We start from the raw sequence: 12,954 nt of genomic DNA, 5'->3' as shown, positions 1-12,954 counted from the left end.
TTTTTTTCCTTTTTTTTTTTTTTTTTTTTTTTTTTTTTTTTTTTTTAGCCTATTGATTTTTAAGTGCATTAGCTGTATCAGTAGCCATAAGCAATAATATCAAAACTTTGCGTTTATAGGGGTTCTTTCCAGCTGATGGGTTTCATCCCACATCGGTCTGGTGTCCCCACTGCCTGTATCAAAAACCTGGATTTCATACTTTACTGCATCAACTCTATAAATTCTGTGCGACATCTAGGGCCGTACCTGGTCCATGCAGGCTGACCCTGGAATGCGCACCTGTTGTATGTCCCGTGAGCAGAGGGCAGCCCTCCGGCTTCAGGAGCTGTTTTGCCCTCATTTATAGAGCCGAAACCAGGGACTGTCCAGTGGGGTACACGAATGCCCACCTCTCTTGGACAGCTCTGGAGGCCTAACTTACTTCAAGCCCCACTGCAGCATCGGGCTGAGGCCTACCATTTGCCAACTTCTGTTTGAGCTCAGACCATTGTCCAGCTTCCTCTGCTTCCCTGTCCTGCTTCCCAGCTCTCTTGACAGTTTCCAGGAGAACATTTCCTTAAGAAAAATTTGGCATAGGGGCGCCTGGGTGGCTCAGTCAGTTAAGCATCTGACTGCGGTCAGTCAGGTCATGATCTCGGGGTCCTGGGGTAGAGCCGTGCATCAGGATGCCCTCCCTCCACTTGCATGCACTCTCTCAAATAAATAAATAAAATCTTGGGAAAAAGAAAAAGAAAAGAAAAAAAAAAGAAAGAACTTGGCACAAATCCTCATCTCGGTGCCTGATTCCTGGTCTTGGGATCTTCTTCTGGAGAACCTGACCTTAGATCCCCTCTGACCAGGTAAGCTCACCTTCCTCCTTGGTGCTGCCTCTGTTCCCAAATGACTGCCATTCCCCTCACACAGAAATACCCTCGTCTTCCCCTGCCGCTCTGCCTGGGACAGGGAAGCATAACGATCAAAGGAGGTACTGTAAGTGAAAACACATCTAACCCTATAAAATACCCTACAAATGGAAATCACTGGTGGTAATGCTTTGTCTCACCCATCCTTCCATATCTGGATCCAGCACCACCCCCTCCAGGAACGGGGGCCCCCACTCTCCCTGCCACATTTTTTCATCATCCATCTTCTCACCTATAGCATAAGCTCCATGAAGGTAAAGATTTGCTCTACTCACTGTGGAAGGAATGAGATACATTCACAGGATGTATTTATGCATTCAACAAATATGCGTTAAGGAATGTTTCAGGAATTAAAGGGCCGAAAGCCATGTTAAAAATCATCTAGAGTACCTATAGCCCGGAGAGGATAAATAACTTCCCTAACGTACAAAATAACTTCGTGGCAGATTCTTGATCTCTTATCTCCCAGACCTAAGGACTTCCCATCTGAGGCCCCAGTTTGAGGCCCTGCATCTTTTTAGATGGGCAGCTGCAGAGGAAAACGGCAGCCCCTTCTCCTTCAACCAAACAGCTGGCATCTGGGCCGCGGAACTCAACAATAGGCTTTCTAACAAGAAAGGTGCACCGAGATTTTTAGCACCACAGTTGTGGGTGTTGTTTTCATCTCTCCAAATAAGCCTGAATCCCTGGTGGCAAAGACTTACTGAATCCACCTCCCACAGGGTCCCGGGGATCATGCGCGCAGCTGAGCCCAGACGTCAGGAGGAGGCGAACACAGGGGAAGAGCGCAGACACTGGAGTCTCACCGACCTGGCCCCAACTCCAGCTCTATACTTAGCTCCTGAGTGACCTTGAACAAAGGTGCCAAACTTCCGGCACCTTGCAGAGTACTTCCAGAGGGATAACAGCCCCTGAATCCCAGGATCACAGGAAGGACGTCATGAGATGCTATACATAAAGCCCTCCGCACTCAGTAAATATAACCAGCAGTTAACAGTACATCATAGCAGTGGGAGTGGTAGTAAAACCAGGCTCCGTAAACACCAACTACCAAGTAGCTCTGACAGGCCAAGATTGGAGATGTGGGTTGAGAGAATCCCCTGCTATTAACGAAGATACTGTATCGGGCATCTCCTTTTCCCTATGAAAATTAAGATGGGCAGTGACCAAATGCAGTGCCATGTCTCTCTCCTCCAGAACAGACCAACCCCCTCAGTTTGCTTTTGGGGTTCAAACCCAATCCATGTGCTCCTGACTCTCGGCACTCTGCTTCACCTGCCTCTGCAGTTCTTCTGCTCGACGGAGGCCCAGGGGAGAGGCCCGATCCCCAGAGAGCAGCGTCGGGCTCTCTGCATTTTACAAGGGCCTCCCTTCTGACAGCCTCCCCACTTGGCCCCCTTGGGTGTGTTCATTCATCCAGTGAGCACACGTTGACCAAGTGCTGGACACTATGGATCAAAACCCAAGCCAGAGGAGCTCCCCACCCTCCAGGACCTCCCAGCTCTGAGCGTCCTCCAGCTCCTCTTTCTTAATCAGAGACTCCTCCCTGTAGAAGCTTTCCTGCCTCCTAAGCAACATGAAGACGATGGTCTCATTAGCAGCAATAAAGGCAGGGGAAGTGGAGTTAGAGATTGTCAGCGTCAGGATCCCAGCTCTGCCACTTTGCTTTCCCCTTGTGTAACTGTGGGCAAATTCTTCCCCTCTCTGCCTCACCCACCTCACCTTTAGAATGAGGACAACAATACCTACCAATTAGACTTGTGAGAATGAAATGAAACCCCACCGAAGTCTTTCGAACAGTGCTTGCCACATAGTCATAAACGTTCACTAATACTATTTCACAACTTAAAAAAAGAGCCACTCTCAAATCTAGGATGGCTATTGGGCCACCAACCCAACAGAGAGCTAAGCCTACAATGGGAGGACTGAAAATGTTCAAATCTACAGCTCTGCTGCAGCAAGACTCTGCTTTTTCTGGCCAAGCCAGCTGAAATCTCTGCTTCCAGGGAAAATGTAAAGACTCTCTAGCAGTGGCCACAAGTTCTATTTGGTAACTCAAACTCAAAGAAGGTTCAAGCTCCGAGAGCATCCTGAGAGCTGAGTCAGCAAGGAAGTGCAGGAGGCTCCCTAGGGAGGGTAGGACCTGCTGCAGAGGCTGATCCCAGAGATCCCAGGGAGGCAGCCCATGGCGGAGCATTCAAGGTCAGGGCAGGTTCTAGAACCAAAGAACAGTCAAATCAGTGGGCAGGAGAGAGCAAGGGAAATCCCGACCACTGCCAGCTTTTGAAATCCGAGATGGTGACAATATGGCCCTGGGCGATCTGTCACTAGCAGCAAGACTCTAGGCCTGAGGCCCAGGATATGAAGGAGGGACAGCTCTCAGGGGAGATGGCTGGCAACAGTTAGTCGGGATTCCCTAAGCATGTGCACTTGGATTAAGAACAGTCCTAGCAGGAACCAGGGAAGTAAGCAAGTAAGTCAAGGAAAACTACTTTTGAATTACCCTAGCTGATATGACAGGGGAGTTGGAGAAGGCACACAAAGGAAGAAAAAGGGAAAGGGAATGAGTGATAAGACCCAGAGACTGTGAGTCACTCGGGGCTCACCCCTGACATGTCAGAAGCCAAGTCTACAGCAACAAAAACTTGATCCCAAGCTCCTCCAACAGTGCCACTTCCTTTCACAGCAGATGTGCTGACCCAGCTGTGGGCACCTGTACAGAGCAAAGGCAGGGGAAAATGAAAGAGTAGGGCCAGAAGGCAAACCCAAAACCAAAATATTATCAGAGGCAAGCATTCCAGATGAAATCAAGGATCTAAGTGTCCATATGTAGGCTTCATCCTGCAAACCCAGCCCTTCAGATGAAAGGAATCAACAGACGGGTTATCAGAGATGTGAGGTGACACATGGGGCACAGTCCTATTTAGAGTGAAGTCTTTCCTGGAGAAGGTGACTAGTGGCAGCTAACCCGAGTATGTTTTCTATGGCTATACTCTTTTCTCCCAGCCATCAAATCCGGAGGACAAAATGCCAAAGGCCTCTAGAGGTTAGTTCCCAGATAATGACCTAGAGGCTCACGGTAATCTTTTTCCACTGCACATCTTAAAGCACAAATCCATCCCCTGATACTCAGACTTTCCTCCTCCCAAGTCTCCCAACCAGAGCCAGATCTGAGCCCCATGACCCTTCCAGCCGCAACACGGCTGTGACACATGAACTTGACAATCGGGGGCCATGCCAGTCTTTGGGGCCTCGGTCCACCAAACTGCTCCAAGGCAGTGGGAAGGAAAGAGCCGGCAGAAAAAAAAAAGACTTGAGACTTCCTCCCATACCAGTGACAACTCCAGGGGTCCCCAGACCCAGTAACAGAAAGTGGGGGGCCCCTGTCTTTGTGCCTGGCTGCCACAAAACGCTAGGCAAATCACCTAATTCTGGCCATGTCCTTGATGAAGTCAATTCTAGTGTCTGAGACTCAGCTTCTCACCTGTAACACGAAGAAGCAAAACTAGGTGACCACCAAGGTTACCTCCAACCCAGGATTCTAGGACTCCCTGGTGCAGGAGACCAAAGCAGTCCAACATCTGTCCAGCTCAGGGAACCAGGCCACATTCTCTGCCAGGGAGGGGCCCCAGACTGGAAGAACAGGAGCGGCCACAAGGCCACAGTCATAACAAGGTTGGTGAAAGCAAGCGGGCCTTGCCCTGGAGCTTGGAACCAGCCAGGCCCGCCTCCCCTGGCCTTCTGCGAGTGTTCAGTTCCTGAGAGCAAGAAAAGATCCTGGATCACCAGGGTCAGGAGAGATGAGCTTCTTTTTCCTCAAGCTAGGATCTGGGATGGTTCCCTGTGTGCATGTATGTGTTTGCTGTGGGTTTTTCCCCTCCTCACTCTCAGTTTGATGCTGCCCACAGGAGCTGAGGCGGCTTCCCCCCACCCCACCACCGTCCCATGCAGCCTCTCACCTGGGGGTTGTCCATGTACCAGAGAAGGCAATTGGCCTGGGTGTCCAGAATAAAGTACCTCCGCAGAAACTTGCCGCTGTTCTCATGCTCCTCGATGTCCAAAAACCCACAGATTCGGTTCTGTCGATCCACATAAGGCATTCCTGGGCTCTGCTCACATCACCCTGCGTGGCAGGAGGAAGGGAGGTGAGGATGAGCGGGGTGAAGCGCTCCTGGACTCAGGACCTGTAGGAACTTCACTCTGGCTTGACTCACCGCTGTGAGAAGCTAGACTAGCTCTCTCATCCGCCCTCCTTCCCCAGAGCACCAAATGTTCCACCCCAGCCAGACCCCGGAAATCTCCGTCAGTTCTGTTCCACACATAGCCAGCAAAACGCGTGAGCAGGGACTCGGCTGTTTCCTGAGCTCCGCTGTGTGCTGACGAGAGCCTCTGGCAACTTTACTATGAAGAGGAAGTAAGCCTAGATCAGGGGCCTCGGTTCTAATTCCAGCTTTAGCCCCTTAGTAAGTGTGTGACTGCAAGCTATTTAATCTCTCCGCACCTCAGTTTCTGCACCTGTAAAATGGGGATAATTGTGGTACTTACACCTCCTAAGATTTTGGTGAGAATTAAGTGCCTGGCACACATTAAGCATTTCATACACATGAGGTATTATTATTGCCCTTCACAAAAGCCTTGTAAAGTAAGCCATAACCCAATTTTTTAAAGATTTTATTTATTTATTTGACAAACAGAGATTACAAGTAGGCAGAGAAGCAGGCAGAGAGAGAGGAGGAAGCAGGCTCTCCGCCAAGCAGAGAGCCCAATGCGGAGCTCAATCCCAGGACCCTGGGATCATGACCTGAGCTGAAGGCAGAGGCTTTAACCCACTGAGCCACCCAGGTGCCCCATAACCTAATTTTATACATAAAGAAACTCAGAGAAGATTTAAGCCCCAACCCAAATTCTCACATAAAACTTTGCCAGGAATTCAGTCACCAGGAGCAAACCTCCAGCTTCATGAAGGAATTAAATCTGAGGGCCACATCCCTCAGCACTAGCTTCCCTTACTTTACTTTGCTGTTACCTGAAAGCCATTTATGACTGGAAGGATGAGGGCTCAGAAGAAGGTCCCAAACGTTGAACACTTCCACTGACTCCATAGGGTCTCTGGTGATGAGAGACAAGCTTCACCTTCAAGCCAGCCTCCTTTCTCCTCGTGATTTCCTTCTGACTCTCTGAAGAGCCAAACAAAGGGCAGGGGCTCTATTCTCTCAAGGAGGATGAGCACTTTCGAATAAGCAACACATAGAACAGGTGGAACATGGGCCCACAAGGGTCAGAAAACACCACACGACATTCTGACTTTCAAGGACTAACACCACCCACCACTGGGCCCTGCTCGACTTCAACAGGCAAAACTCACTATGACCCAAGCCCACCAAAGCCCTAAGCAAAGTGGGGAGCTGGCTGGCTTGAGGCCATGCCTGTACCACAATGCTGGGTCAGCAAGTAAGATACCAAGATGCCCCACCCAGAGCCATCCAGGCCCAGGGCAGGCCAGTCCCACATTCCCAAAGTGTGGCGACTGGTGGCATGGTCTGTTCTCTCCCAGCTCCGTGGGGGCCTGGCAGTGTGGAGAGGCTGCCCCAAGGAAAAAAGTGCCCCTTCCACTGTGCATGAGTGCGTGCACACACAGGTACCAGTGAACAATGAATCCTTGATTGCAGGTTAAGATCAGGCCAGATTCCTGATGGGGACAGAGGACAGTCAGAAGGAACATGGGCCGGAGGCCCACAGCTACTTGCTGGTAATGATGGGGGACAAAAGAATACAAATACGGGATAAAGGTGAAACAGCACAGTTAAAAGGAAGGAAAGTGGGGCACCTGGGTGGCTCAGTGGGTTAAAGCCTCTGCCTTCAGCTCAGGTCATGATCCCAGGGTCCTGGGATGGAGCCCCACATCGGGCTCTCTGCTCAGCAGGGAGCCTGCTTCCTCCTCTCTCTGACTGCCTCTCTGCCTACTTGTAATCTCTGTCAAATAAATAAATAAAATCTTTATTTTTTTTTAAAGATTTTATTTAATTATTTGTCAGAGAGAGAGAGGGAGAGAGAGCAAGCACAGGCAGACAGAATGGCAGGCAGAGGCAGAGGGAGAAGCAGGCTCCCTGATGAGCAAGGAGCCCGATGTGGGACTCGATCCCAGGACGCTGGGATCATGACCTGAGCCGAAGGCAGCTGCCCAACCAACTGAGCCACCCAGGCGTCCCAATAAAATCTTTAAAAAAAAAAAAAAAAAAAGGAAGGAAAGAAGTAAAAGGTGAGAAAAGTCTTCTAGCAGACACCGGGTCAAAGAGAAGGCAGGAAGACTGGCACTGGTTGGGAAGGAGCATACCCCTGAGAAAGGATGTAGCTTCCCCACTCAGAGAATCAGGGGGAAATCGGAGTCCCATGCAGAAAGGCTGGGATGACCCACGCATCCCATGCACAGTCCCATGCATAGGTGCCCTTCTGAGATAAGGGAGCTCACCCATCCCCCAAGAAAACCAGACAAATTCCCTTGATGCCAGCCCAGCCACAGAGACAGAATTTCCAGAAGTTTCAGGACCGCAGCCACTCCTGGGACATCTCTACGAGAAATCATCTAAACTGCAGTAACCAAGCCGACTGTCTCTAGACCCAGCTGGTAAGCATGGCATCCAGCTTACTGCTGGCTTGCAAATGTTCCCTTTTCAGCCTACAGGACTAATCAGTGCCAGCCTTTTTGTCAGGTCCCAGGCTAGAGAAGGCACTGTCTACAATCCCCCAACAGTCTACTTTCGTGGAGGGTGCTTCCCATCTCCACGGATCCCGGGTGGGGGAGAATCTTCTTGTTTCAAAAGGAAGGAGAATAAAAAGAATTCTGGTTACTTCTCCTGACTGTGGTTCTAGCCCCAGGGGAAAAAAAAAAAGCTGCTTGGATGTCCTGGGAAGCAGCTGAGTCACGGATCTCATCAAGAATGTGGGAGGCAGGGGAGAAAGATGGGCCACAGGAGAACCAAGCATCACAGGGAAACGCTGTTATGCCTAGCCAGCCCACACAGAAGCAGTATACTCAAAAGATGGCGCACGAAACACAAACCTGACGTCCTAACCCCCAATCCTCTGTCAGTTCATTCTGACCCCACTTTTCATCCCTTGTCAGAACAGAGGCTTAGCTTTGGTACAGGGAGCCTGCTTCTCCCAATCCCCCAACCCCCCATCTCTGCTCTTCAGCCTGCCACCACCATCCTCTAAGTCCCTCTGGTTCCTCATCTTTTTCCTGGAAAGGCGCCCCCTAATCCAGTGATTTCTGCCACCCCATGCCCAACCCCAACAACTGGGCGGTGAGGGGAGAAAGAGAAGTGCTAGTAACTGAGTCATAAGGGAAGAGAAACACCTTGATGCAAGCATACACACAGTCACCCCAAACACCCCTACTAAGACCCAGGCAAAGCTCTGTACCATTCTTTCTACGTCCCTCCAATTATATAGTTTTAGCCTGTTTTCTGACTCTTTAAAACCACTTGTTATATTAAATTTCATTTTAATCCAAGTTTCACAGTGTAAAACTACTGAGTGGAGGGTGACATAGCGTGCTCTATCCCAGGACTTGTCCCCAACCCATGTCCTAAGCGCCATCCCTGACAATGACTCTCTCCCCATCTCCTGGGACAAAAAGCAAGTGTTCTCACTGGGATGCAGCATCAGATGCCCCTGTCCGAGGCGAAGCCCTTCACCTCTGTCCTAAGAGTGTAATGAAACCTCCTGGCAAGTAACTGTGGAATCTTCACAACATACTGGTGACAAAGAGCACAGAAGATTTGTACAGAAAAGGACCCTGGTCTACCCCAATCAGTACCCTCTTTCCAAAGTTTGCCAAACCTCCTTAGAATTTTCCATTTTTGTGTGCAGAAATCACGGTATAACAATGCTGGAATTTTTTTTTAATTCACTCTAGCCAGTCGTTTTCATTTTTGCATGCTTTTTCATGCCCCGTCCACATAATTGGCCTTTTTAAATTTTTAAATTATATCATAAACATGTTCCATGTTGCTACATAGTCTTTATAATCATTGCTTTTAATGGTTGCATAACATTACTGAACTGCATTTACTATAATTTACTTAACAATTTCTCTATGATTAGACAGTTAGATTATATTCAATTTTTCACTATTATAATGTTATGTAAATTCTTATTTTCATGCTTTATTTCCTCTTTCACATGGAAACAGCATACACAAATTCCAAGCAATTATATGACTAGATCATAGGTAATGATCTTTTACAATTCTTGAGACTTATTTAAAAACTGCTTGCTAAAAGTATTATCTGATTACATCACAGTCAGCAATATATTGTTACAATCTCTATAATCTTGTGTACATTGAATGTTCTCATTTTCAGCTGTTGCTAGTTTTAAACATACAATGATGCCTAGTGAGGCTGAACATTTTTTCACGTTTGCTTCCTGCTTCATCTTCTTCCTGGACGTTGTAAAATGCAAATCAAATTATGTGCACATACAGTAATGCATACTCTCTCTCTCTCTCTCTCACACACACACACACACACCCCAAACTAAACCAAAACATGGCCTCACATAATCTAAGTAATTGAAGAATGTATTTTAATGAAGAGTAAAATAGAAAAGAGGAAAGTTTTATATGATTCAGATTTCTTCAGTGTATAGTTCCTAAGTATGTACTGCACTTGAAAATATGTTAAATATTTAACTTATGGTAGAAGGGAGACTGAGTAAAAAGTGAGTTTGCATTGGGTTACCCACTGATCAGCAGCAGAAAATGGATTAAATGTCAGTTAAACCAAGATTCCCAGCCAACATTTGCCAGTTAACCAGATGAAGCTCGTGGGAAGAGTCAAGGGCTTCCCACCTTAGGATGAGGTGAAAGGCACTGGGATGTATCTGTCCAAAATGTCTCCCTGACTGCCCATTTCAATGTCTTAGCTTCCCTCATTGGAGATTTAAGCCAAGGAAAAAAATAATAAAACTCTCCTATAGGATTTGAGGCAATTGACATTTTCATCAGGCTAATTATATAAAAGAGAGAGCTGGGACCAAGACCCAGAGGAAATATGCACCAATGGGAGACAGAGGCACTAGAGGGTCAAGAATATAAAGAGAAGATTGCTGCTTGAAACAAATGTCATCTACTTGGAAAGATGTGTTAGGATTCTTACACACCTGGGACAGGAACATGAACCTTTGTGGAAAGCAATTTGGCAATAGGTAACAAGAGAGCTAAAAAAGTTCATACCCTTTGACCCAGTAATTCTACTTCTAGGATTCCATCCAAATAAATAAACTAAGATGCAAATAAAGATTAAAATTTTTAAAAAGGCATCTCCAGTAGAATTCATAACAAGGTGGAAATGACCTGAATGTCCCAATGATTAGAGGATAATTAAATAAATTATGATACATTTACATAAGGAAATGTTACACGATCATTTAAAAATTATGTTTTCAAAGAATTTTAAATGAATTAAGGAGAAACTCACTATATCATAAGTTTTTTTAAAATATGACTTACAATATGATCTCAGTCCCCTAAATATTATTTTTGTATTTCCAAATATATTTGAATAGTAAAAGACTGACATACAGACACCAAAATATTGACTACAGGTTATGGGTGAAATTTTATTTGTTTCTGTATATTTTCCAAATTTTCTGAATGTTCTACAGGGAATGTGTGTTCCTTTATTCAGCAGGTGGGAGAGCTATTTAACTGCACACACACCCTGCCCCAGTGTATAAATTCTGAAGCTGAGAATAAATTTGTCAAGTCTCCAGAGTCCACAAACAAGCAAAACCTTGCCTCAATTATAGCTCTCTTGGGACTTCTTGGTGTTTCAAAGTCTCTCTTTTTTTTTTTTTAAAGTAAGCTCTATGTCTGACATAGGGCTTGAACTCACGACCCCAACATCAAGACTTGCTCCACTGACCGAGCCAGCCAGGCGCCCCAAAGTCTTAAACCTCATAAAGTATCATCCCATCCTTCAGTATTGACCAAGAGCCAGGTACCTACCCAGAGGGCTTTGGCACTCTCCAATCTAGTGGGGTTTGTGTTTCTTACTTCTAGTTGCAACATCCTCTTAAGACAAGCTCATTCTTTCCGCTGCAGGTTTGGTTCCTTACTCTCTAGTCTTCATAAGAGGAGCCCCTGTCCTGGAGGCCCAGTCAATATTCACACCCACGTCGATCATTATATTCCTCAACTGCTATAGCGCCTAAGCCACACCATGCCCAATACTCTGGGGAAACGAGGCAGGAACACTGACCGAGACACCCAGTGGAATTTTCCTTCCTGAAATTTTGGAGACAGGGCTGGCATTTTTAAAAAAATAAATGGCTGAATAGTGGAATAATAGATTTTTTTTTTTAAAGAAAAGCTTTAGACTTATTACATCATTAATGTCTTTTTTTTTTTAAGATTTTATTTTTAAGTCATCTCTACACCCATCGTGGGGGTCAAACTCACAACCCCGAGATCAAAAGTCGCATACCCCACCAACTGAGCCTGCCAGGTACTAGTAGTATAGTTTGGAGATACAGGAAAAAATTGAGTGAAATAAGGGAGGTTCATCTGCTTGACCGTTCTGACACTTCTGAGGTAAATAAAAAGGAAAGTGATAACACAGAGATAAAGCCTGAAGTGGTACTGGCCCCATTATGAAACCATCTACTGGAACCTCTGATGGCTCAAGTACGAAAAAAGAATTAATCCATTTTTTACATTTGGAGATTTTTCTTTCATGTTACTTTGCCTTGGCAGGACAGGGAACTTCAGGGATTTTGCTCCAGAAAAAGTCAGGAAGATGTTTCTCGGCATGTGACGGGATGCGCAGGAACCCATCTCCTGTCTTGTTACCCCGCTGGGGTTGAGAAAGTTTATCGGGAAATGACATCAGAGGTCTCAGAGGACTGTGATACAGCAGACAGGAACCGGGGTGTGCAGGTGAGGGGCAGCCACTCTGCTATTGCTAGAATATGCACCCACCATGTGAGCACACTTCACCCAAGTTTAAATCTGCAACATACGTAAGTGTGTAGTGTGGAGTTTCAACCACGCCAAAGGCCCAGGAAAAACCACAAGACACAGGCATAGCTATTTCAAAACACATCCTTGGGCATGGACCAAAGATTATAACTTAGAAAGTGTGGGAGCGTCTATCTCCTACTGTTACACTATCACTGCATTTTGAAAGTGTCATAAGAACAAATGCCAAATAGTCTTAAGGCAGGAGAATAATGTGAGAGAGAGCTTGTTGCCAGTGGAAGTGCAGAGTGAAGAATGCAAACATTTACAGCAATGGGGAGGTTAAGAAAAGGTGCCCCCATGACACCGACAGCCCAAACCCCACTGGACCCTAGAACTTGGAGGGGAGGGCAAAAGACACTCGAGAAGGAATTTTTAAGGGGACACATTTCAGGGAAAAGGCTGGAGAAACTGAACATTGATCCACTGCAATAAAGACACCAAAAGCAACAAAAACATTTTAAACAGTCATGACCTCTCTTAACAGCGGGTTCATCTATGGTCCCAGAAAAGGTGGCAGCTGGAGGCTCAAGGCTCCACCAGAGATCACAAGCATAGACGAGCAGCCTCACCTGGTTTATAAATTAGCCTATAAACACTGAGATCTCCAACTTTCAGAATTATGGCAGTCCCCGCCCCCAAGTTGGGAAACCCAATGAATTCCGTTTCCCTGCAGGGCTTCCTAATAGGAACCCACAGCAATGATCTTCTTTTAAAAGTTGACCTGCTAAAACACGGACAGCAGAAAATTGAAAAGATAACATCATGGCTTCTCCTATCTACTAGCCTTTTGCAAAGTGCTGGGGGAAACTGTTAAGTGGCTTAAGTGTGTCTGTCTCAGGAGGAGGGGTGGGGGGAGGGGCTGGGTGTGGCGAGGAGGAGGTGCAGGTGACATCGACCAGCGTGACTGCATTGGTCGAAACTCTTGCAAGAAGAGGACCATGGAAAGGGCGTGCTGATTTCGGTGACCCGTCCGTGTGGCGGACTGAAGTCAAAGATAATGAGTTTTCGAGTCAGAAGCCACTGAAC

The 12,954-nt window shown here is 46.8% G+C and overlaps 1 protein-coding gene across 2 annotated transcripts in view; it reads right to left on the bottom strand.

The window, feature by feature from the left end:
- The window catches only part of LOC111144491 (pleckstrin homology domain containing A2), a 55,920-nt gene that overhangs the window by 39,197 nt on the left and 3,769 nt on the right, over positions 1-12,954 (bottom strand). Inside the window, exons 1-2 of one of the 2 annotated variants that reach the window (XM_022498793.1) lie at positions 5,929-6,010; positions 4,862-5,025 (exon numbers count right to left, since the gene is read on the bottom strand). In XM_022498793.1, coding sequence (XP_022354501.1) covers positions 4,862-5,002 — 141 coding nt within the window. In that variant the 5' untranslated portion in view covers positions 5,003-5,025; positions 5,929-6,010. Of the gene's footprint in view, positions 1-4,861; positions 5,026-5,928; positions 6,011-12,954 lie in introns of those variants that run through there. The other variant, XM_022498792.1, reaches the window with a different exon arrangement.

Source organism: Enhydra lutris, unplaced genomic scaffold (genome assembly GCF_002288905.1).
Source record: "Enhydra lutris kenyoni isolate GAN:26980312 unplaced genomic scaffold, ASM228890v2 scaffoldscaffold11, whole genome shotgun sequence".
NCBI classification, from domain to species: Eukaryota; Metazoa; Chordata; class Mammalia; order Carnivora; family Mustelidae; genus Enhydra; species Enhydra lutris.
This window is presented reverse-complemented; position numbering and strand designations above follow the sequence as displayed.